This window comes from Peromyscus leucopus, chromosome 16_21 (assembly GCF_004664715.2).
Source record: "Peromyscus leucopus breed LL Stock chromosome 16_21, UCI_PerLeu_2.1, whole genome shotgun sequence".
Taxonomy (NCBI): domain Eukaryota; kingdom Metazoa; phylum Chordata; class Mammalia; order Rodentia; family Cricetidae; genus Peromyscus; species Peromyscus leucopus.
In genome coordinates, this window is record NC_051084.1 from 13,646,145 (window position 1) to 13,673,191 (window position 27,047).

At 41.3% G+C, this 27,047-nt stretch overlaps 1 protein-coding gene across 4 annotated transcripts in view; it reads right to left on the bottom strand.

Moving 5' to 3' along the window:
• Nucleotides 1-27,047, bottom strand: part of Btbd9 (BTB domain containing 9) — a 369,488-nt gene that overhangs the window by 313,573 nt on the left and 28,868 nt on the right. For all 4 annotated transcript variants that reach the window (XM_028885042.2, XM_028885043.2, XM_028885044.2 and 1 more), the window contains exons 2-4: nucleotides 12,995-13,206; nucleotides 9,932-10,295; nucleotides 7,223-7,487 (exon numbers count right to left, since the gene is read on the bottom strand). In XM_028885042.2, the coding sequence (XP_028740875.2) occupies nucleotides 7,223-7,487; nucleotides 9,932-10,295; nucleotides 12,995-13,179 (814 nt within the window). In that variant the 5' untranslated portion in view covers nucleotides 13,180-13,206. The remainder of the gene's footprint in view (nucleotides 1-7,222; nucleotides 7,488-9,931; nucleotides 10,296-12,994; nucleotides 13,207-27,047) is intronic.

Genomic DNA, 27,047 nt, shown 5'->3' on the forward strand with positions numbered 1-27,047 from the left:
AAAGAAACTTCTAAGCATTTTAGTAGATACCAGTATGTGTATTTGATTTTAAGTTGCATAGGAAAGTCTATGGAAATGAGGAATATAGACTGTCCACCAAGATTAAGATAGCATTCAGCATTCAAAGTGAATGTCACTACCACATCTATAGTGAGCCAGACACTTAACATTAAGAGAAAGTTAATACTAGAAACACAAGTGGGAGGACAAACATAATCTCTCTGCAGAGTTCATTCTGTTAGCAGCTTTAACGTCTGCCAACCAAACACAGAACATCAGATGACCTGCACCCGCCATGCGAACTGAGGACAGATGTACAGCAAACTGGCCAGATATCTGCTCAGACAAGAGAAGAAGCTACAGTGTTAGCTGCTGTTAGTCACAGACAAAAGGAATCTATTTTTCAAACTGAAAAAATAGGATTCTACCTTAAAAGAAAATAAACATCACTTGAGTTTTGTTGTTTTGTTTTAATGAAAATTCAGAAGCTTGTCACCAGAATCAGTATTGTAGTTATTTTAAGCCCCCTTCTCTCTCCAATGAGAGAGTAGTGTCTGGGACTTTAAAGTCATCTATACACATCACACTTCACAGGTAAGGAAGGTGTCTGCAGGTACTGATACCTAAAACTGGTACTCTCCATGGAAAGACACGAGGCTGCATAAACATGTTCAGAGACCAAGTCATGACTTAAACCAGGGCTGTACTCTGAACCAGATATGTCACTCAGAAGAGATTACTCTTTCTAAATGTCAGTTTCTTAAGAGGACAATGCCTGTCCCCTACATGTTCTCTATAAAGGCTCAGAAGATGTTTTTAAAGCATCTACTATGCTTTTTAAGAACTAGTCATTACTGTATTACACATATGTAAGAGAACTATGCAGGTTTCCCAGAGTGCACATACAACTTGGCTGGATGCTATGAAGGGAAAAGTGAGACTTATCGTCAGGTGCACAAAGAAAAGAGAGGAAGGAAGAATTCAGCATTGCAGATATGGTGAGAAATCGGTTTTGTGGAAGTTTACAAACGAAGACAGGTAACAGTGACTCCAGAAGAGGACCACAAATGTAGCTAAAAGCAGAGGCCAACACTGCAGCGACTCGGCCAGACAAACAGAGCAAGTGCAGCATGCTCAACAGCTACCGCGGCAACAACTTAGGACCTTCTGCAGACAATTCTGATCAGTATCTACTCTTCACAGACACCGTGGCAAGCACTTCACAAATACTAACCCCTTTGACTCAGTCCTCAGAGTACTCCTGGGAGCACAGTACAACACTGCCACCATCACAGATGAGTCGTGGAACCAGCAGCAGAGCTGGTGGTGTCAGACCCAGGCAGCCAGGGGTCCCTGCTAGTTTAAGGCTCTGACCTCCTTCCTAAGCAAACTCTGATGGGACTCTCACCTCCAGCTCTGACAGCACAAGTTAACACCGAGGCACAGAGGGACTGTGTCAAGTCTCCAAGCTTAGAAACTAAAGACAAGCTTCCTTCAGTACTAAAATCCACCAAGCTCTGAATAACACACCAGGTCCAAGAGTTTCTAATGATTACAGCTGAAATCTAAAATAGAAATGAAAGTTTATCGCAAGTCGAAATCTTCTCTTGAAGGTTATTTCAAGAGTACTTGAGCATTTTCTAGCCATTCTCAACGAGTTCATTCCCTGAGAGCATCTTTCACTCTAACATGAAGATCATTTACACAAGTGGAAATTCCCTCGTGGTAACTAGAATATGAGTACACTGCTAGATGAAAATACAGCTCCAAGGTATTTCTTTCTTCAAAATCTATAGCTAAATGATGAACTTAGAAGGAAAAGTAATCCTGGAAAAATTTAAATTACAGAAGTATTCAAACCCTGAGTATTCTTAGTACCTGTATCTCTCTGTCCATGAAGAATAAAACTCTCCAAAATAGAAGGCAGCAGTAGGGATGGAGCAAGATCATAAAAACAATCAAAAGTTTCATATGTTAAGGCCATTAAGAAAAAAATTGAGCTTCAAAGCCCTATAGGTAGGTAAAAACAAACCAATTATTAGAAAGGGGGGAACAGGGAGGGGGGAGTTATTTCAAGCCCCTCCTCTCTCCAGTTGAGATCAGTGTCTAAGACTGTGAAGTCATCTCTAGATGACACTCACTGGTAAGGAAGGTCACCAGGTACTGACAATGAAACCGACACTCTGTGAAGACTGACAGAGAAAGGCTGCATAAACACGTCAGAGACTGAGTCACAATTTAAACCAAGCTACACAGTGACAAAAGCTGAGGCACTGGGCTAAACCCATTACCCTGTGTTTTTCTTTTACGTTCCTAATCATCATTTGGGACATAGCACTTGAGACAGCCATTTACACCAATGAATTATTTGGACACAAAACAGCTCTCTGCCCACTAGAATCTCTTTACCCAGTTCTGTCACTAAGTCATCTCTTACCCTCCCTTTACTAACTTCCTGGAATATATGGTCCCCCTGCCTCCACAAGCCTTCCTAACAACTGTCATTACGAACGACTTCCCAAAGGCTCCCGTCTCGCTTTGCCTCTCCCCGTTAACCCACCATTCCCGGCCTGCCTTCCACACTTCTCAATTCTGGCACTCCAACACACAAACTGCAAACAAAAAGGAAACAGCCAGGAGAAATTTTGGAAGATCATCTCCTTCGTGAGGCACAAGTCCTGCAGTCTGATCCCAGCCTGGCAATTCACTTGGCAACTCTAGGCAAGTTACCAAGGAAGAGCACACGGCTAAATGGGACCACCATCCAATCACCTTAAAGAAGCAGGTGCTCAGAGCTGCCGCCTATGTGGGAATCACCACACTAGACTCAGGCCCAGATGTTCAGCATCTGACAGGACAATAGAACTTCCACTGACACTAAACACTTCCACAAACGTATCCCAGAGATGATACAGCAGTGAAAAGAACAAAGCGTTTTAAAAGGGTCATGTTATAACTGTCTTTATGTGATAGGGGGAAAGACTTAAACTGTAATCTGGAAACAAGAAAAATTTTCATCCAGTCATACATATTTTTAAAATCTTGATTTGCCAGGTGCTAGAAGACAAGAAGCGACACAACTATATCTTTAAAGAACTCAATCTAATGAGCGTCTAGACAAGCAAACCAACAATTATATCACAGTTGCAAAATCCCCAGTCCAGTCACTAGAAAACACACACACACACACACACACATACACACACACACACACCCCAACAATTTACCTCAGGAGTCTTAGGAACACATTGACTTTAACTCAATAAAATAATCCTGAGGCCAGAATCTATGATCCAGCTCTCTGCTATAAACATGCAGAAACAAGAAATTACTGTTCTCTTTCCCACAGTCTAAAACATGAGATAAACAAAATGTAGTATAACTTAGCCTTATTAGAAAAAGCACTGACTGTCAAGACAGAAGCCTCTCTAGAGCTAAGATACAACTAAATGTTAAAGGAATGGAACAGAGCCAGTTCAGATAGCCTAAAAAAAAAAAGTAATATCATTAAAAAGTTCATTTCCTTTCCCTATGTATAAATGCTTATTATATCTGCATAAAACTAAGTGAACTACCTTCTAAAAGGACCAAGCCTTATCACTGAGTAAAAACATCATCTGATCACCCCCTTGAAAATGGGGTGGAATCTGCAATTTTGTAAAGCTTCAGAGTAGGCATCTAAGGGAAGAATCTTCCAGAAACCCATGTCCATGAACTCACAGCAGCACCAGGGCCGAGACAGGCCCTCTCTGCATTCCTGATTAGTTTTAAAGACACACACCCAGGAAAGACACAGTGGCACAATCCCCGAGCAGCTCCCAAACCTGCAGAGCGAGCTTCAAAACCATCAGCCTAAGAACGGTTCTGAGCTGTCAGACCTCGTTTACCAACGCGAGAATTGTGCTAAAATAATATCCGAATGTTTGGATAGTTCTTAGAAAATAATCTCTTTAAGGATCTGCTAGGAATGTATTGTGCTTCCTCAGTATTTTTACTATTAATTTTATTATCTAAATACTATAAAAGTCAGGAAAATATTCTGCTATTTAGCCATTACTCAATGATTTTATGATTGCCAAACACTTTTCATAACCTATTCCTTGAGCTCTGCCTGAAATTCTCCAAAATGAAGAATCTAACACGGTAAATTAATCACAGTAAACATCATTCCAGAACTGAGTGCCTCAACTATTCCTTCCCTAAGGAATCTCCCAGATTACCAGAGTCCATGGCTTACACATGAACTGACCAGTTAATCAATTCCAAGAAACCAATAACTGTATGAAGTGCCAGATACACCTAACCCCTACTTCCGTGTTCCAATTCATCTTCAGCAAATCCAGTTCTAGGGCCCTATCAGCCAATCATAGGAAAGAAGGGGAGGGACTTATATGGGAGGGTAGCAAATGAGGATTTGGGAAGTGAAAAATTCAACACTCATCTTGTTATGTCACCTTTCACCCTCTTACTCCACCTAAGGCTGACCTTCAACTAGCCCTCTAGTTGCTTCCTAGACCTCTCCAGTTCGTTCTCCACAGCTACACCATTCTGTGTCCTCTACTGCCTTTTACCTCAATTCATAAACCAAATCACTAACACACTGTAAGTATTATCCATCCAAACCTAACGGCTTCCCTTTAGACTCTTCACAAACTCACACAATTTATATCTAAAGTCCTCTCAGTTCTCATTCACCTTGACCATCTGGCATCGTGAGATGCCATGGACTGCCTCTCCACAGAGCACCTCTCCCCTCTGATTAGCCTCTGCTGTCTGCCCACCTCTCTAATTTCCTCTCCACCTGAAGTCTCTGGCCTATAGGTCTTCTCCAAGTCTTGGACTTGGATTGTTTGGACTCCTTTCTCTATACTTTACCCAGATTTCAACTCTCTGTCACTACCTGACTGCTCCCTGAACACCAGTAACATGCCTCCACGTCCTATTAGCTTTGGCTCCCGAATTCATCCACCAAGCATCCACTTGCTATATGCTCATCAGTGTGTTGAATAGTCAGCATTAAAGATCAATAAAGAAGACCCACAAAAAACCCATTGTCTTTCAAACCCAAAGGTAAGTAAAGGAAACTGTTTCCAAGAACATGATGAACGTGACGGTTCCCACTATGACTATGGAGATAGATGAGGGGAACCACATCAATACTGACAGCAATAGTTTCCTGGACTGAGCTCCCATGCTGCATTTACACAAATTATTCCAATTAATCCTCATAACAATACTGAGGTAGAAAACTAAAACTCAATGTATTGCCAGATCGTATAGCTAATGACTAATTCAGGACTTAAAATCAAATTTATCTGGCCGAGGAACTCAGGAGATAGCTCAGTCTATAGAGTGTTTACCAAGCCAACAGTGAGGACCTAAATCATTTCCCAGAGCCTACATAAAAAGCTGAGTGAGTATAAGGGCACACAATTGTAAATCCCGGCACTGGGGAAATTGACAGGTGAATCCCTGGGGCCTGCCACCCAGCCACTCAGCCTAATCAGTGTGCCCCAGTACCCAACCAAAGACCCTGTCTCAGAATCAAGCTGGATGACTCTATGGAATAATGCCTAAGGCTCACCTCTGGCCTCCACATGCTGTGCACACATATGCATGTGCACCCACAAAATGTGTGAGGCCAAAGAACTACTATGTCAACTGAAAAGAAATCTAGATCTGATCACTCAGGAAATAAGTCCAGGCTAAGGACATCTATTAAGGACCCACCCGCATTTCAAGAATGTCTCAAATGCATCACTCCAGGAAATGGCGAGCCTCACCAGAAATGACACATATCCAGAAGCCCTCAAGCAGAATAACCCAAAACCAAGCTCAGCATCTCTCGGCAGAAGCACTGTGTAACTGAGGACATGAAATGTGCTGAGGTTTAACTGGCACTGTTTACTACCATAAGCTAATGAGGCCTCGAAACTTCTGGCTTCTTAGATTGAGAAAACCATGGTAAACTGACCTTCACCTTGATGCTCAATTTTAAAGCCTCCCATCACCAAGCTCTTCTTGGAACCCTGTCTCTACCTGTTACTTCCCACCTCTCTGCCATCACCCGCTCTGTCAGCTGAGCAGATCAAGTTCCCTCCTCACTCGTCTTCCCGAATCCAGGTTAAACTCTCCCAAACCATTCAGGAGAGCACCGCCATGTCGTGCAGGCCACTCCCAAATAAGCTTCTCACTGTAGAGAAAGTGATGTGAATCAACCTCCAAAGACCTCCACGATCTGTTTGAACTGGCATGCAGTCACTGGATCATGCAGCAGCGTACTATGCCTTCTGTTGTATCCAGCTCTTTAGTCCTGGCCTCTCAGATACACAGCCCTATTAATCTCAGCCATCTTCCCAACTGGCGCTCACCCAATCCTAACGCCACTCCAACCAAACATGAGTTTCATGCCCGCTCCTCAATCATTCTAAGCCACCTTTTCCTGAAGTTACAGTGTTACCTACTTCACCACTGTTGTGTTTAGTTTGTCACAGGCCTTCTCTCCTCCACAATGAAACTGGGAGAGTCAAAAGTAGAGGCTGTTCTCGGCACTTAGGCTGCACACTGTAATGGTTAAAGGCACCGCCTTACAGAGGCAAGCTATGTCAAATTCTCAGTGCATCATCCTCTGTGTGACTTTGGGCAAGTTACCTAACTCTCTGTGTTTCATTTTCTTCATTTGTAAAACAACTAGTTAAAAGTAGGCTGTATCTCCTCAGTGGAATGTGAGAACTGAATGGTTATGTAGAGCCTAGTCATGACACAGAATACATCTGATAATTGGTAACTGCTATTATTTCATTTGCAAGAAAAATCAGAATACTGTTATTAGCATCAGCCATTGTGACCATTACTTAGAATCTCTATGTGTGGTACCTAAAGAATTAGGTAAACAGCATACATGCAGGACTTGTTTGTTACAGAAAGGAGGAAAAGTCTTAGCTTGAGAAGCAACTTTTCCGGAACATGTCTACTGACATTCTGAGGAGCAGGTGGAAAATGTGTCCAGGAATGACAAGAAACAGCTGTGCTGGGTTGACAATAGCTCATCCTGTTAGGAAGAATGACAGAGAAAGACGTCCACAGGAAGCAGAGCTATGTCCTCTTGGCCCCAGTATATGCATGCATACCTGCCCCACAGTTCTACAGCTGGAGTTCTGCAGTTAGGACTGGCTAAGATGCCAACCAAACTCCTAAGTGGGAAGGGGAAAGAGGTACTTACTGAGCATGCCTCTGTAGTTGAGGTCCATGTCTCGGCTCTCTGACCGCACCTTAATGGCATCTAGAATAGCATCTGGAGACAACAGTCCTGAAGGTCTCACAACGTTCAGAAGCTCAGTGAGGCTCATTAGAGGTAAACGCACAGCCTGCATGATTTCAGCATGATTCTCCTTCGCATTGTGCTTACACCAGTTTAACAAGGCTAAGAAAATATCTTTCTCAGGAGCAGCAAACGAATCTCTTAAAACGATGTTCAGAAGTGCTGTCTGCAAAGGATAAAAAGGGAGCATAAAAGTCAGCACAGAACACAACCACATGCCTAACCAGTCAGCAGAACTTAACCAGAGCACAGGTAGTATTTCTTTCCTTGTGTTTTGGCCTTCCTATCTATTCCCTTCTCTCCTTCTGGCTATGTGAATAAGCAGCAGTAGTGAGTAGGTGTTTCAGTTCATGCTTATAATACCAGCATTTAGAAGGCTGAGGCAGAGGGATTACTGTGGGTCTGAGGTCAGCCTGGGCTACATAGTGAATTCAAGGACAACACGGGTTACTTTAAAAAAGAAAAAAAAAAAAAGAGTGGCATCTTTCCTATTCAGGCTTTTTGTACCACTATATAAAACAGTTAGTCTTTCCCCACACAACTCTACCCATCTTTTGCTGTTTTAAAGAGATTTCCTTGATTAATGTTTAAAGTTATGATACAGAGTGAGTAATTTTCCATGTGTTATTTTGCTTATATTTGTAGCACTCCTCTGCTCCACTGCCCTCCTCTTGCTGGTGCCGTCTCTGCCCTCACAGCCCCGCTTCTGCTTTCACACTCTATGTATTCCATTACCCCCCACACACACACACACACACATTTTTTTCCTACCCATTCTCTTTTTTTTAATTATTATTAATTTTTATTGATGTGCATTAGTGTTTTACTTGCACGGATGTCTGTGTGAAGGTGTCAGATCCACTGAAATGAGTTATAGACAGTTGTGAACTGCCACACAGGTTCTGGGAATTGAACCCGGGTCCTCTGGAAGAACAGCCAGTGCTCTTAACCGATAAGCCATCTCTCCAGCTCGCATTCTCTTTGTTCTTAAGATCTTCTTCCCTTTTCATAGTTCCCTTTCTAGTTTCACGGCCTACACCTACTGTGTTGGTTGACTTGGGTCAACTTGACACAAGCTAGAGTCATCTGGGAAGAGGGACTCCAGTTAAGAAACTGTCCCCGTAAGACCGGCCTTGTCCTGATTCATGACTGATGTGGAAGGACCCAGCACACTGAAAGCAGTGCCACCCCTGTGCAGATGGGTTCTGGGTTGTACAAGAAAGCAAGCTGAGCAAACCTTGGGGAACAAGCCAGCAGGCATCACTCCTCCAGGGCCTCTGCTTTGGTTTCGGCCTCCAGGTTCCTTCTCTGACTTCCCTCAGTGATGAAGTATGAGCTCAGAGTTGTAAGCTGAAATAAACCTTTTTCTCCCCAAGTTGCTTTTGGTCGTGGTGTTTTATTAAAGCAATAGAAACCAAATTAAGAAACCTGATCCCTTACATACCGCATATTTATACACATATACATGTAACGTAGAGTCCATTACGAGAGCAACAGGTGAAATTTGTCTTTCAGAGTATGGCTTGTTTCTACTCATGCGATGATTTTCCCTTCTTCCATTTTGCTGCAACTGTCATTGTTTCACTTTTCTTCTCAGCTGAACAAAATTCCATTGTGTTTATATACCATGTCATCTATTTGGCTGCTGATGGACCTCTAGATTGGTTCCTTTTTTTAGCTACTGCAAACAGTGCAGTAATAAATAAACCTGTATCTGTAAGTATCTCTAATATGTTGACTTAAAGTCCTTAGGGTATATATACAGGAGTAGTATAGTTTGTAGCCATCCTCTTATGAAATAGCAAGAACAAAGATGACAAACTACATGTGTGCATATGTGTGTGCACGTGCATGCATGTGTGTACTCTTCTACAAGGTGTACATTTGTAAGTCAGTAAGATAAGCCTAGAATTAAAAATTCAAAACCTTTAGTTTTACAGTATTGCTGCACTATCATGGTTTCAGTCTTTGGCTCTCTGGACTGACCTCCATAAACACTGATGCAGCCTTGAAAATCCCTTGCTTACAGAAGTTAAGCAGGATAATAAAAACAAACTAACAAAAACCCATCAGTTCATTCAAATCAAGATGCATAGCTCTTTAAAGGAACACACACACAAATACTGAGAGAGACAGAGAGCCACCACTCTAAGTTCAGTGGCAGATTTAAGTGACAGTTTTACAGTGGTAAACTGTAGACCAGCAAGAGGATCACCAGCAGTGACTTAAGAGGCATCCACTGGCACTTCAGATTTCCTTTATGAATTTTCCCTCTATGCTACTGACTCTATCTCAGCCCTAAAGACTTTTTCCCTTTTACCAAAAGAGAATTCTTGTTATATTCTACAGCAGAGAAATACAAAACCAAAAAGCAGTATGCAATACAAAAAAAAAAAAAATCTTGACTGTCATATTAAAACCAACTGCCCACCAGACAACTAAATGGAACCAAGAGCCTTAAAGATTAGAGACTTAGAAGTCAGTGGCAAGTGCTAGACCAGATGACTTCTTTGAGAGCAAGGACCTTTATCTTTGATTCTTAGACCACTGTGGTGTGGTCACTGTGTAAGCACAAATTAAATAATGCATGCCGAGAAATCAAGAACACACCTTGGAAAGGGAGAGGAAGCCTTCACTGGAGAGCACCTCCTGAGCATTTCTGTCCATGAACATGCAGCACATACAAGTTAGCTTGGGAAGTGAGTAGAGACTGGCAACATCAAAAGTCATACAGACGTTCTGAATATTAAGTATGGTGCAGAGATATTCAGAGGTAGAATCCTCTAGCTCTGGAAATCCATATTTATGAGCCAGGCTCAGAAAATCCAGCAGCACCTCCTCCTTCTCATCTGTCAGTGTCGCCCGCCCCGTGTAGATGTATTTGAGTAGCATTGTGAATGCTTCTGCAGTGGTGTCTTGGAGAGGGATTTCTGCTTCAGGCTGAGACTCTCGCATCCCACCATACAGTAATGCTCTGCACACCAGAAAAGAAACATAGTTGGAAAACCTCAAATATGATTTGCTACAAAATACCTGTAATAACGATTATCAATACTATACAGACATAAATTTGGTTAATGACACCAAGATCCAGGTGGAGAACACAAGTGATTGTAAATGGTGCTTTAAAAGAAACGAGAGGAATAATTTAAAAAACCATTTTGAATTAATATCATAAACATCTGAGCTAAATAAAATACCCTGAGAATGCAAGATCGCATAGAAAATTGGAAGTCCTCATTTGAAAGGGACAATGAACTCAGCATAAAGATATCAGAGGTCCACAGGCAGCTGAGAAGTAAACCCTACAGGAAAATGATGAGCTAAACTAATGGGAGCCTCTGATAGGTGCACAATGAGAAAACAGGCTCTGCCCTGCAGTGTTTTAAGGGACTATGTAAATAGCCCCCTCTTTTTGCAAAGTAATTTAGTAATATACCTATTCAGATATGAAATGTACATACCCTGCGGCTCAGTAATTTTTCTTTTAAGACCCAACTAGAGAAAAACATAACTCATTAATGACATACAGGAATGAATACTGGAACACTGGGGAAAATCAAAATGTCAAGATGAACATGGTTGAAACATTGTAACATACATACTCTATGACACCATTAGGAAGATCAATAGAGATCAACAGGTACGATCTAGGAGAGGTCTGCCTTGGTGTGAAGGGGGTTTGATGCTTACTGGGAGAAGTCTCTTCTTGTACAGCTAGCATGCCCTTGCCAGGGAACAGATAAGCTCTGGTGACAAGACTTAGTCAGGACTCCCCCCAACTACTGCCGGTCAACTTTGCTTTGTACAAGAATAGTGTTATCAATGAGAATCTAAGAAAGCTTTGGTGGTGGCGTGGATTTAAGTCCAAGTGAGTCACAAAATTCTACAAAGGTTCAATATCCACAGAAGCAAAACGGTCAATGAGTGAGAGAAATGTATTCCATTAGCTCAATACCATCTTCAAGTTTCTGAAAATGTTTGGATTTCTTTTAAAGAATATATGGATCACATGACATACATTCACATACAGTTTTTTTCCAATTGCTTCTTTTTTTTTTTTAAAGATTTATTTATTATGTATACAATGTCCTGTTTGAATGTATCTCTGCAGGCCAGAAGAGGGCACCAGATCTCATTACAGATGGTTGTGAGCCACCATGTGGGTGCTGGGAATTGAACTCAGGACCTCTGGAAGAACAGCCAGTGTTCTTAGCCTCTGAGCCATCTCTCCAGCCCCTCCAATTGCTTCTTTTTTTTTTTTTTTTTTTTTTTTTTTCGAGACAGGGTTTCTCTGCGTAGCTTTGCGCCTTTCCTGGAGCTCACTTGGTAGCCCAGGCTGGCCTCGAACTCACAGAGATCCGCCTGGCTCTGCCTCCCGAGTGCTGGGATTAAAGGCGTGCGCCACCACCGCCCGGCCCTCCAATTGCTTCTTAAGGAGAGAAAAATATACAATGTTCAGAAATAGTAAACATAAAGTTCTATTATTAAGAAAGAGTCTTTAAAAAGCACTTTCATAGAACTAAGTGGACTAAATGCAAGAAGAGGAAAAGGAAAGGCATGCTGAGAACAGGAACCATGAACAATGGCCAACTAAGGCCCGATGTAATGGAAACTGACCCTTGGGAAGGTGACGGTCTCTTGCTGATTTCTAAGCTTCTGGTTTCACGTCTAGTATTTTATATAAAGTATGGGAAGTCGTGAAAATGCCTGTAAGTTAACTATGGTAGTTCTTAGCCAAAGAACACACGCTCCCAAGAAGCACAATGATGGTGAATGTGACTCCAAGGTGTGCCTGTTTTGCTGTCCCCATTAGCCCTCATTTCAAGGTCAGATGCAGCATTCACTGGAGGACAAATGAATTTTCTCTAAGCCACCAGGCATCTCAACTTCTCCAAGTAAAACTGTGACTCTATGTACCAGCTTTATCATTATAAACAGACAAAGTTTAGTAATGTCCAAGATAAACAATCATATAGGCAATAAAGTCACTGGTGATTTCCTTTTAGCCAATATTAGGTGAAATGCAATTAAGAGATTAGTAATTTTTATAACCTGAAAAATTAAGGATCTAAGAAATAGCTGTCTATAAGTGGTTTTACATTCATAAAATATGTACATGCATATATATGTATGTGTGTGTATATATAGATATAAAATATGTATACTTTTAATTCTAATGTAACTCTGAAAGTCTCAGTCAATTCTTGTTTTTTTAGTGAGATTAGCACATACCTGGAGAGCTCTGTTAGGTTACCCACAGGTGTTAACTATAGTAATCCACTACCAAGAAACACACATGCCATGTGCATTCCAGCAAGTCCACTCCCTTATATAACAAGAAGCTACCGACCGGTAACTCAGGGTAAACCCATCCTTCATCTACTTGAGGAGAGGGTAAAAGCAACACACACAGCTAAAAGAGCTCATTGGAATGTCTGGCCCAGGCAGTCTTTAACCCCTTAATTCTAAATTGGCTCCTAAAGAAAAGGCAATTGTCAGGAAGTAACAAATATACAAAGATACAGTTCTTTTAGACATTGTACTAAAGAACTCCACTTGCTGTTACACTTAAGTTACTTATTTTTCATAGAGAACACCAGTGCTTCCCACAGATGCCTTAAATCTAAAAATAAATAAATAAAAATTTTAAAAAATACATTATACACTTACCGAAAATATTGGCACCTAGCTGCTAAAATTACCCTGTGGGCAGGAAAGCGCTTCTTTTCCACAACAAATGTGACATCACCATATTCTTCACCAATCAACAAGGCACCAATATGCTCAGACAAAATGTGCACATGATCAATTTCCCCCACGGCAGTAAAGGGGCGAAGAGGGTGGCTGTTACTCATCGTGTGGAATAGATGATAGTCACTGACCTGTCACACAAAGGAGGAATATGGGTTAGTGAGGAAAAGGAGCATACACAGAAAACACAGGCGAGTCCTACCAGCCAACCAAACTTCACCCCAACATTCATCATCAATCATTTTTTTTTTTTATTGAAACAGTCTTCAAATATGTAGTCTAGGCCCACCTTAAAGTCAGTGTAGATCAGGCTATCTTAGAGCCCACCATCTTCCTACCTCAGCCCAAAGTATCAAAGGTTTCCTTTTTATTTTTATTGTATTATTATTATTTTGTTTGTTTTGTTTTTTTGAGCCAGGGTTTCTCTATGTAGCCTTGGCTATCCTGGAACTCAATCTGTAGACCAGGCTAGCCTTTAACTCACAGAGATCTGCCTGCCTCTGACTCTTGAGTGCACCACCACCGTCCAGATGGTTTCCTTTTTATTAACCTGCTTATTCTAAGAAACAACTCAAGCTGTTTTCATTAACTTCACGACCTTCACTGCCTCATCATACTAGAAAAGCATATTCACATACTAGCAGTGCTTGGAGCCATCACAGTCTGAGAACACTGGCATCCATGGTTCTGGACTCTTTCCTTGCCTCAGGGAAAGGCAAGGCAACCAGCAGAGTATGCCTGCATTGAGCATAGACTGATTTAGCAAGGCTAGATACAGCTATATCCAGCAAAGTCTTTCAAGTACAGATCTAGGAATAAATTACAGAGTAAATTTAATATCATTTCATATAAGAGTTTTTGGTCTGAAACCATCTTTAAATAATTGATTAAAAAAACAATCTTCTATAGTCACAAAAGTGACTTACTTTATTAATAAAAATTTACAGGAGCATCACAGCCCTCTCCCAAAATGAGAATCCATCTGGCATAGTCTCTAGACTGCTAATTCTCAGCATGGGAAAGTGCCACATATTTCTAATACCAGCACACTCGAGAGGCCAAGGCAAGATTATGGGTTCAAGGCCAGCCTTAGCTACATAGTAAGCCTTCTATTTCCTACTGTGGCTCTAATGATGAGGTTGATAGCAAATACCAGAATATCACTGTATTTATTGGCACTTCCTTGCCTTTATGTGCAGTCTGTCTATAAAAATAAATGAAAATCAAGAGGCTGGAGTTTGAGTAACATATTCAAAAGGGAAGTTAAGACCTTAGAAAGCTAGAACTGCTTACAAGTTTTTATTTGTAAGCATGCCTTTTTTTGGATGTAATAACTCAGCAATTGTATGAGGGTCTTCACTAGCATTCAGCTCCCAGGTGCAAGAGGTACCTGGTGGCTCAGAAGTAGCCTCTATATTGCACAGAGACCAGTGAAACCAAGCCAAGTATACACTCTTCACCAGACCTCTACCATCTTCAACAATGTGTTATAATCAACATTAAAGGTTGAAGAGCTCTCATCTTCAAACTTCCATATGCAGATATTCATTTTCATAGCAAAGTGTATGAAGTCTGTCTCATATTGTGACTGCAGGGAAACCTTCATGAACAACGTTCTTCAGCTGCTTGTTATCACATGACCAGGCAAAAGAGAGACCACCGACAGCAAGAGCTATGATGAAAGAACATGGTGGGTGACTGGTAGTATCCTTCCCTATTGCCAAAGGGTGGTGGTTTGAATGAAAACGGCCCCCAGAGCTTCATATGCTTCAAGAGCTGGTCCACAGTTGGTACTGTTTGGGAAGGATTGGCTGTGTCATTGTTGGAGGAGGCATGTCACTGGGGGAAGGCTTTGAAGTTTCAAAAGACCCGCCATGCCCAATGTACCTGTAATGTGAACGCTCAGCTGTTCCTCCACCTTCATAGACTCTAACCTTCGCAAACCACAGTCCAACCCCATGCTTTCCTTTATGGACTGCCTTGGTCATGGTGTTGTATCACAGCAATGAAAAAGTAACTAGGACACTCTTTTCCTCAATTGCAGCTTCCACTTCAGAGTCAAAACTCAGCCATCTTCAGTCATTTGTACATGAAATATCAAATTCAGCTTAATAGGACCAACTTAGAAGCATTAGCAATAACAAGAAACGTGTGCTATGACAGTTTAACAAAGGAGTTGGGGTACTTTCTAGAAAGGTTCCATACTAAATACTTTTGGCTTTGTGCACTACACAACATTGTCATACATATTAACGTCTGCCTTAAGAACTTAAAAGCAGCCATAGGCAATAAGTGAATGAACATGGCTGTGGTCTAATAAAGCTATTAAAAAATGAATGGGTGTCTGGGGGACTAGCTCATTACAAGCATGAGGGCTTGGGTTCGACCCCTGAAACATCCACATTAAAAAGCAAAACATGGAGGCTAGAAAGATGACTCAGAGGTAAAGCGCACTGGCTGCTCTTCCAGAGGACCCAGGTTCGATTCCCAGCACCCACATGGCAGCTCACCACTGTCTATAACTCCAGTTCCAGGTGTTCTGACACCTTCACACAGACACACTAATGCATATAAAATACAAATAAATAATTTTTTTAGAAAAGCAGCACATGATGGAACACAGATTGTAATCCCAGCACTGGAAGCAGAGATAGTTGGGCCCCTGGGGCTCAATGGCCAGCCAGTCTAGTCTATTCAATGAGCTGCAGGCCATTGAGAGATGGTACCAAAAGAGGAGGGGGGGGGCGAGAGGGGGAGGAAGAAAGGGGAAGGGGAAGGGGAAGGGGAAGGGGAAGGGGAAGGGGAAGGGGAAGGAAAGGAAAGGAAAGGAAAGGAAAGGAAAGGAAAGGAAAGGAAAGGAAAGGAAAGGAAAGGAAAGGAAAGGAAAGGAAAGGAAAGGAAAGGAAAGGAAAGGAAAGGGAAAAGAAAAGAAAAGGTAGTAGTGTTTAAGGATGGATTAAGACCCAAAATTGTCCTCTGACCTCTACAGACATAAACACAGATATAATATATTCATTTGCATGCACGTGCACACACACACACACACACACACACACACACACCACCACCACCACCACCACCACATTCATATTTAAAGAGAAAAAGGGTTTATTTGGCCAATGGGTCACAGTTTGCCAAGTGCTTGACTAACATGATCAAGAACTCTAGACGAAGGATCAGACAGGGCTGGAGACTTGTTTTCTTCTCAGCTTATGTTGACCACACTCTGAAAGCTACTAGATTCTGGCATCAAATCCCACTCCTCCCAACACTCTGCTACTCCAAACCAAAGAGACCCTTTGCCTGACAGCAGGCACCGCATGTGCCTCATGAATATGCCCCGGGGTAAAATCTCTTAGTATTTATCTAAGTCATGGCCAAGACTCAACCCAGTGCTGGCTGACTGGCTGAACAATGACTGAGTTTCAGTTAACTAGCTCAGTGGGATATTTACAATTTATCAAAGGACAAATCATGAACATTAATTCTGGAGATGTAAATATCTGCCTTAATGGGTTCACCAGATCTTCACTTCTCAATACATACAATTTCACTTTGCTAAATTTACATTTTAATTATGTTTTTCCATGTGGAAATATAAAGTGAATAGTGCTGGATACAGAAAACAGCCACTTAGTGTGGAATAAACACAATTTTTATTGGCATATAGAAATAATTTTAATTAGACCAGTGGTTCTCAACAAGCTTGGCATACACTGGAACGACACAGGAAGCTCAGAAAAATGAAAATAAAATGCTTGAGTCCCACCCTTCAGAGAGTCTTATTTAATTAGTCTGGACTGAGACACAGGCACTGCAGTCACCATACTAAAGTGATCTGAATGAGCAGTGTGGAGAAGAACCACAGTTCGGATTGCTGTGGGCTCAGGTTATGGTTTGCTCATAGAATCCCAGAATCAACAGGTGACAGACTCAGGATGTGGCAAGCAACCTTTAAGAGGTGAGCCAGCCCACTGCAAAGTCCTGAGGTCACTGAGGACAAAGGGATTAAGGCAGTCCTCAAGGGACCCTTTGGCAGTTTTCTCAAGAGTTGCAGCCATAGCAAGCTTGGGCCCACAAGGCCCTCTGGCTACCTGTTTCAAGACATCTTTTCTTCCTCTTACATGTATTCCATCATTGTAATACCATCTTACCAACATGAGGACCTGGGCCAATGGCAGGACCATGCCCTTGAACTTCCAAAATTATAAGCTAAATGAACCTCTTTTCTTTATAAAATTTAGCCCACTTCAGATATTTCATATACTTATACAAAGCTAATACAATTTACATTCCCTAGGCACACAAGTTCAAAAGCAAAATATGTCCAAAAGACAAATAGGTTCTGTCTTAGGTTAAAATTGCATCAAGAAGGGAAGTGAGGGCAGGAAGTCAGGGCAGGAACTCCAGGCAGAAACCTGGAAGCAGGAACTGAAACAAAGACCATGGAGAAACAATGCTTACTAGCTTCTCCCCAAGGTTTGCTCAGCCCACCTATTTATACCACCCAGGACCACCCGCCTGGGACCAACCAGCACCACCCTCAGTGGGCTGGGCCCTTTCACATCAATCAAGAAAATGCCCTACAGACTTCCCTACAGGCCAATCTGATGGAGGTATTTTCTCAATTGAGGATCCTCTTCCCAGATGACTTCAGCTTGTGTCAAGCTGGCAAAAAAACTAACCAGGGAAAATTTTACTTTGATATTATTAACAAAGAGACAAATAATGCTAACAAAATTATCAGACTGTATATTTATACGTGCAAAAAATTATTTTTATCAATAAGCTAGCTTATCTACAAACTGATCATTCCTTTGTATTCCGTATGCATTTTCTTTTTAAAAGCCTACTTTAAAAACTACACATCATTATTTTTAAGTCACCAGTTCTCACTTGATAAATAATAAAACTGGGGGAAAAGATGACTAAAGTTCACGGAACCGAGCACTGACATGACATGCTTCTACTTCCTACATTAAGCTGCCTTAAGCCACACATGTCACATTTCAGACCTTGATAATCGAATGAGATCATTCCCACACTCATGATGTGGGTATGTAGTAGATGATTATTTTCTTAAGTTACATTTTATAATTCTGCCACTCTGCCTTATTTTGCCCTGTCATATAAAATTGAGACACTTCAGCTAAAAATCAAGACTAGATCATGTAATGTGGCAAGACAGAAAGGGAACCATTGAGAAAAGAAAAGTACAATGCAGGGAACAGGAAAGAGCCTATGATCAACCACAGTATAAAAATGCCGTAATGAAGCCTCTTACTTTGTATGCTAATTAAGAACTGAAATAAATTTAAGAATATAACATAAGATTAAGAAGATAGAAATTTTAAAAAGTTTGTACAAATATGCATTATTATTGGGGTAAACAGTCCCAAAGATGGCTGGCTTACACTCCTTTCTTTTCCCTAGACACAAACCTCTTCCTGTGTTAATCCATTTCTGTTGATGTATCCAACCGTCTTATTAAATAAGAAACACAGAAACAATGTAAAAGAGAAAGCCGAGAGGTCAGAGCTCAGATCTAAAATCTCACCCTTCCTCCTACTGTCCCAGCTTCGCGAAAGAGACCTACTTCCTGTCGGTTCGTTTTTTTATAGTATGTTGTTCTGCCTTCTCATTGGTTGTAAACCCAAACACATGACTGCCTCGTCACTGTCTGAATGTACAGCCCCCTAGGTCTTAAAGGCATATGTCTCCAATGCTGGCTATATCCCTGAACACACAGAGATCTTATGGGATTAAAGGCGTGTGCCACCACCGCCACACTCTTGCTATGGCTCTAATAGCTCTGACCCCCGGACAACTTTATTTATTAACATACAATCAAAATAATATTTCAGTACAATTAGATTACCACCACACATTTCTCCTCCCCTTAACTCTGGAGTTGGAGTCACTTTAACCAACAAAAATGAGGTTCCAGGCCTATACCTTTGGGAATCAGACAGCATCTACTTTTGTGCCTTTGGGGAACTCTGAACTGCTCAGGCCATGTGGACAGGCCAGATGGCAGTTAAGAGACCCTGAGGTTACTAACAGAAGAGTAATGAACCCAATGAAATGAAAACCAAGGTCCAAACATACATTCCCAGTCAAGTCCTTCTAACCTGCTCAGTCATCTAGTTGGGCTGGATATGTAAGGATACTCCAACCCTAGCAGGTGCCATGTGGTCTAGACACAAGCCGGGCCCTGTTGAAATTCATCCAACAGAATTATATTTGATATAAAATGGCTATCTATATAAGCCATTACCTTTTAGAGAACTTTACTACATAGCATTATATTAGAATTAGTGATTCTAATGAACACTAAGCAAAATGGCAGGATACAAAACTCAACATTCAAAAAATCAATAGGTTTTCTATATGCCAATAATAAAATTGTCAAGAAAGACTGAGAAGAGAAAACCTCATTCATGGCAGTGTCGGCCTCTGATATAGTGAGAGGACCCTGTCAAAGTGACAAGCTCTAGAATCCCAAGGAAACAAGCCTCTACAGCACGTCTGTGAAAGACTGTCCAGATGAAATTATGTGAAGTGAGAAGGCCCATTCTAAATGCAGGTGGTTCCATTCTATGAACTGGAGTCCCAAATGAATAAAAGAAAACAGAAAGCTGAGCAGCAGAACTCAAGATGTATAATGTGGGGGTTTAAAGGAAATGGTCCCCAAAGGGGGTGGCATTATTAGGAGATGTGTCTTTGTTGGAGTGGGCATGGCCTTGTTGGAAAAAGCATGTCATTGTGGAGATGGACTCTGAGGTCTCATTTATGCTCAAGCCACACCCAGCATCTCAGACCACTTCCTGTTGCCTGAAAGACGCAGAACACTTGGCTACTTCTCCAGCACCATGCCTGCCTACACATTGCCATGCTCCCTGCCATGATGATAATGGACTAAACCTCTGAAATTGTAAGCCACCACCACAATTAAATGTTTTCTTTATAAGAGTTGCTGTGGTCATGGTGTCTCTTCACAGCAATAGAAACCCTAACTAAGACACACAGCAAAGAAAATAATCCCAGTAAGTGACAGGTACGATCGCATGTAGTTTCTGCACAGCAAAGAAAATGATCAGAAAAGTAAAGACACAGCCACAGAACGGTGGGAAAGCTTTATAGTATATAGTCAACAGAGGATAGATCTAGAAACTACCAACGACTCCCACACTTAGACACAGAATCCCATAAATCAATTAGTAAACAAACTAATGAACTGAACAGACAGCTCTCACAAGAAATACAAACGGCCAATAAATATTTGGACGTGTTCAATATCCTTAGCCATCAGGGAGATGCAAATTAAACCTATACTGAGATTCCACCTTACTCCAGTTGGAAAAGCTAACATTAAGGAAACAACAGGGACTAGAGAGATAGCTCAGTGGTTAAGAGCTTGTACTGCTCTTGCAGAGGACCAGAACCCAAGGTGAGCGGCTCACAACTAATCCTAATTCTAGCTTGTAGAGATCCAATGCCCTCTCCTGGCCTCCAGATACCTACCTGCACTCATATGTACATATCTTCACACAGATACAGACACACAGTCTAGAGTTAAACAAATTTTTTTTTAAAAGTCTACTACGTAGGTACTATATCAGGGGTCCCTACAATCACTCCTGGGTTCAGTGATTCTTTAAGAGGACTCTCATGGTTTAGACCAGTTAATATTCACTGCCATAATCAATTGTGGTAAAAGTACACAAAGAAAATTAAGCAGGAGCTAGAGAGATGGCTCGTCAATTAAGAACACTTCCTCTTCCAGAGGCCCCAGGTAACACTACATGGCCACTCACAACCACCTGTAAATCCAGTTCCAAAGGATCTGATGCCCTCTTCTGGCCTCCATGAGTATCAGACGTGTACATGGTACACATATATACACGCCAGCAAAACACTCATACACATAAAATGAATCTTTTTTCAAAGAAAGAAAAATTATCAAAGAGAACAGAGCTCATGGAAAAGCCTATAGAAAAGCAGGCATAAGTTTCCTGGGATCCTCTCCCAATGGAGTCATATAGCACATACTGAACATCCATCCCCAGGAACAGGCTGTGACAACACAGATAAAAAGTTTCCACCCAGGGAAGCTTGTTAGAAACTCAATGCCCAGAGCGCTTAGTGGGAGCTTTCCACATGAGTAGTCCCTGCCTGAAGTGGATGTAAACTCAGAGTTTCAGAAGAGAGCAGCTGACACAGTTGTTCAGCGTACTCACAAGCGACTCCAATCTAAATTGCCAGATGCCATGCAAGGGCCAACCCTGCAAGCAGATTCTTCCAAAGACAGCAGTTCAGTCCTGCTCTGTTCATTCTCTTCTGCAGTTTTAGAAATAACAAGAGGACTTAATAATATCAGCAAAATCACTGAAAATAAAGTCACTATCTGTTGCTCAAATCTTAAATTGTCTTATAATAAAAACCCTGTAGCCAAATATTTGGGTAAATACTGAAAGATCAGAGGACAAAGGAAGAAGACACTGCCACATATTACCTCTAGGACTCCTCAGCCTGAAAAAGCCTCTAGTTCCTGTCTCCACATGCCTTATATATCTTTCTCTGCCCACCCATACCATTTCTTGTCTCAATTTTCCTAGTGCTGGGATTAAAGGCATGTGATTCCCAAGTACCAGGATTAAAGTTGTGTGCCACCAATGCCTGGCTCTGTTTCTCTCCTAGAATGAGTCAATCTCATGTAGTCCAGGGTGTCTTTGAACTCACAGAGATCCAGATAGATATCTGCCTCCTGAGTGCTAGGATTAAAGGCCATGCCTGACCTCTATGTTTAATCTGGTGGCTTGTTCTGTACTCTGATCTTCAGGCAAATTTTATTAAGATACACAATATATCACCACAACTATATGATAACCAATTTACTTACTTAATCTTAGAATTAAAGAAAGTGACACTAAAAATAATAACCACCAACTCTTTCTGAACATATCCCCAACCTCTAGCCTCCCAGTACACCAGAGCCAAACATTATGAACATGTTTCTTCACAACTTCAACATTCAGATCATTCTGAAGATATTTATTCTATTCTCATGCATGAGAGAAAAGCAGTTTTCTGCCAGTTGTGGTGGCACACACCATAGGGTATATGCTGGAGGATGACAAGAAAAAGACCTTTCTGTTGTGGGCCGCAGGAATATATCATAAGAACTCAGCTGGTTATGGCAAAGTCACTACCTGGAGAGATCATGGAATTCCTCCAGAGGAAGCCAAATCCCAAGGAGTTTTTGGTGTTACTTGGCTTGTTATATATCAGCTGTATTCTGTTATGAAAATCATGTGTGCCTTCATAGCTTTCCCAATTGACTTTTCCCTAAGAAGGACTAACAGTGTAGACTGAGCACTCTCTGGACATACACATTCCAGGTAATTTGGAGAACAGCCTCAGGGAAAGGCTTTCTCTGGAATCAGATATCTCCCTTGGCCACTGTGGACTTTACAGGATACACCACCCAGGTGGACGCCCAACTGCCAAAGACTAACAATGATAACAGCCCACCTGAAAGTCTCCTGACTTAAATTCCACAAGGAGACACCACCCAGGGGGGCGCCCAACTTCCAAGGACTAACAAGTGATAGCAGCCCACGTACAAGTCTCCTGACTTAGAGTAAATCAGGACGCCGCCTAGGCCAGGTGGACACTAAGTAATAGTTTTACACAATTTAGCTTAGGCCCTCCTTTCTTACAGCCTTACTAACTTTATAGACCTCTAACTACTTAACTAACCACTTCTAGGAATATTTAGATAAACTTCTGTGCTAACAGCTATGCTCAGCCAGAACTCCCAGTTCAAGCCTCCCTGTATCACCAGAGGCATCTAGCTGTACACAGGTTGCCTAGAGACTGAGCACACTTTCCCCCACCCTGCAGAAAAACGGCAGACAGCTTGGACAGATAGGAGCCACAGGAAAAAAGAAGACAGTTTTATTTTCTCCCATTGACCTAGCAACTTATAGATTTTTAACATCCTTTACCAAACACATTTAAGGTTATAGTTGTGCACGTAAGACCCCTCTTCTTAGATATTACCCATATTTAGCCTTTAGTTGATTCATTAGTCACTTCCCCTTTGGGTCACAAATGGTAATTAACAACTAGTGCCCTTCTTTGTAATTCTTATCAACCCTCCATTTGATCCTGATAGTGGACAATCACTGCCTGAGGAAGTTCAGGCTGAGTGTCCTGGGTGGAGGGGAGGATTGTGATTTTGGGGAGATATATAACTGTAAAGCAGAGGACAGGACGGGAAGAGAGAAGAGAATGGAAGAACGAAGTGGGTAAGAACTTGAGAGGAACGAGCTGAGATGGGGAAGAACTAGATTGAAGAGCTAAAAGAGAGGACTAGAGGAACGAGATGGAAGATGAGGAGGAGCCAGATGGGGAAGAACAAGATGAGGAAGAGCCAGATGAGAGAGGAGACAGGAGAGGAGCTGATAGGGGAAAGAACTAGATAGATGAGAACCTAGAAGGGACAGAACTAGATGAAGGAATTAAGATAAAACATAGAGGGGACAGTAGATAAATATAGAGAGAAATCAGGCAAGAAAGGAGCTAGACATGAGAACAGAACTGAAGCTGTGTATAAAGGATGTTATGCCAGAGGAATTAAAGCGAATGGATCAAAGAACTCTGAGTGTGTAGACTGATTTACCGACCCTAAAGATTCTCTGCTGGTTGATAGAGCCTTCCGCGGACCCTGGGAGGGGACTATCGAGGGGCTGGACCCCCATAGTCCTCGTTACCTTTCCTTATTTTATCATATGAAATCAACATAACCTTGATATGAAGACATTACCACATCTATATACTCTGCTGCGGAACAATATTTTTCTACACTATGAATATGTATTACTCTCATTTGCTAATAAAAAGCTGATTGGCTAATAGCTGGGCAGGAAGAGACTGAGTATGACAGCCAGACTAGGAGGAAGGCAAGTAAGAGAATCACCAGCAAATGGAGAGAAGCAAGATGAGATTGTTGGACTGAGAAAAGGTACCAAGCTGCATAGCTAAACATAGATAAGAATTATGGGTTAATTTAAGTGTAAGAGTTAGCTAGTAACAAGCCTCAGCTATCGGCTAAGCAATTTTAAGTACTATTAAGCCTCTAAGTGGTTATTTGGGAACTAGCAGGTAGGAGAGAAATATCCATTTACATAATCAAACAAGATTAATATAAAAAATCTCACAAAAATACTGCTAACAATGAAGTAGACAAATTCACAACAAAGTGAATGAACTATAACAACAGAAAATATTCACATACTCAATAAATGTTAAAGTAAGTTTTACAACATTCACTACAGACCTTTTTAAATTTTTATCTTTATTTATGTGTTGGGGCATGTACACTTGAGTACAGGTGCCATCAAAAGGTGCTGGACCCCCCAGAGCTGGAGTTACAGAAGTTGTGAGCTGCCTAATGTTGGTGCTGGAAACCGAACTTAGGTCTTCTGCAAGAGCAATAAATGCTCAATGTCTGAGCCCTCTCTACAGCCCTATAATTACAAACTTGATAATAAAAGCTGTTAATTGGTTACAAGTAAAAGGATTGTCAATGATGTACAAGCATATATTCACACCCTAACAGGTATAAACATCTGGTTAATAAGACACAAGAAATACTCAAGTTCATAAATAAGTCAATGATGTCTACTCATATCACTATGAACGTTTTATAGGATCAGAACTATGCAATTAAGAAAAACAAATGGAAATGGGTTAGGAACAGAAGCAAAATAATCATCACTTGCAGATTACTGCCCACATGAAAAAAATCATGAGACTCAACCAAAAACTACTTTTTAAAGGTCAAGCAAGTTCACTGAGGTTTCGACATAAGTTTATTATAATGAAAATCTATAGCTTTCTTCTGTGCCACCCCCTTCCCCCCCCAAAAAAAACTGACTAGAAAATATGAGGGAAAACACTTGAAATACATAACTTAAAAATACAAGAAATATCTAGGAATAAGGTAACAGCGTATGTAAAGAAAGCTTTAAATCTCCACTAGAGGATTTAAGAAAAGCAAAGAAGCATCTGATACTGTAAAGACATCAATCATCCTTGAACCAAACACCATATGAAAAAGCATGCTTGATATTTTATACTATAAACAAAAAAATGCTATTGTAATAGAAACTTCAGATGGTGAAATTCAACAGAACATCCTTGGAAGAATACAAAGAAAGTATTAGGGGGCTATAATTTAAAAGAGCTTTCCAAGCAACCGAGCCGACCTGAGTGCAGACACCAACACCTACATAAGAAACCAGTCATGGTCTTGCATGCACCTGCTACCCCAGGGTTAGGAGTCAGAGACAGCAAGATCTTGGGAGTAGAAGGTTGCTGGCTGCCTACCTAGTCAAAAAACACAAACTCTGATTTAAGGAAAGACCCTCCCTGCTTCAAAAGAATAAATCAGTGAAAGAGGAGGATACCCAATACCTTCCTCTGCATAGACACACATACATGTATACAATATACACATAACATTCTCTCTCCTCCTCCCTCCCTCCCTCCCCCTTCTCTCTCTCTCTCTCTCTCTCTCTCTCTCTCTCTCTCTCTCTCTCTCTCTCTCTCCACACACACACACACACACACACAGGCCCCAGAAAGGAAACTGTGTCACATGAACACACACTTCAAAATTAGGAATATAAGGGCTAGGGCTGAAGCTCAGTGGTACAGCACTTTGCTAACATGCTGAGGCCCTTGATTCAATCCTAATCTCTTTAGAAAAAGAAAATTGAGTGTATAGATTTTATATTTATCATGAAGTTCTGATTGAGATTGAACCCAGAGCCTCACACAAGCTAGGCAAGTTTTGGGTATTTTGTATTTTTCCTCTCACAAAAAAAAAAAGTTGACTTGACCATGCCAAAAACAACAACAACAACTAAATGTCTATTTTCTGAGGAATTATAGTCAAATAATGGCATCTCAAATATTAATGTTATTTATTAATATCAATATTATAAATTAAATACTAGTAACAATAAAAAAGTATTTGTTTTTAGCATGGCTGGTATTGAACTCAGGGACTTATACATGTCAGGCAGGTACTCTACCACTGAGCTACATTCCAGTTCTGAAAAAAATCTGCATCACTGACTGCAAAATACATGCTAAAAAACAGCACTACAGCTGGGTGGTGGCTCACGCCTTTAATCCCAGCACTCAGGAGAAAGAGGCAGATGGATCTCTGAGTTTGAGGTCAGCCTGGTCTACAGAGTAAGTTCCAAGAGAGGCATAGCTCACAGAGAAACCCTGCCTCAAAAAAACCAAAAACAAAAAAAGAAGAAAAGAAAAAGAAAACAAAAGAAAAAGCAAAACAAAGCAGTACTACCGAAAAGTTTGTTCTATTAAGTAACTAAAACAAATACTGAGCCAGGTGGTGGTGGTGGTGGTGGTGGTGGTGGTGGTGTGGTGGTGGTGGTGGTGGTGGTGGTGGTGCAGCACACCTTTAATCCCAGCACTCAGGAGGCACTGGCAGGCGGATCTCTGTATTTGAGGCCAGCCTGGTCTACAGTGCAAGTTCCATGACAGGCTCCAAAGCTACACAGAGAAACCCTGTCTCAGGGGAAAAAAACAAAACACACACACACACACACACACACACACACACACACACACACACACACACACACTGAAAAAAAAAGGCATTATCAAACTGCTAAACCAAAGGACTATCTCTACAAATAAAAACGAAGCCCTGCTTGGTGGCACACTCCCTTAATCCCAGAATTTGGAAGATGTAGGCAGGAAGGTCAGGAATTCAAGGTCATCCTCAGCTAGAAAGGGAGTTTGAGGTCAGTCCACATAAAAACTAGGTAACAATGATGCAAGAGTAGTGTGCCCAATAGACTCTTTCCAGTCTGAAGACAGACTTCCTCAAATGTATGTGATCTAATTGACTCCTAGTTACAGGTCTGAA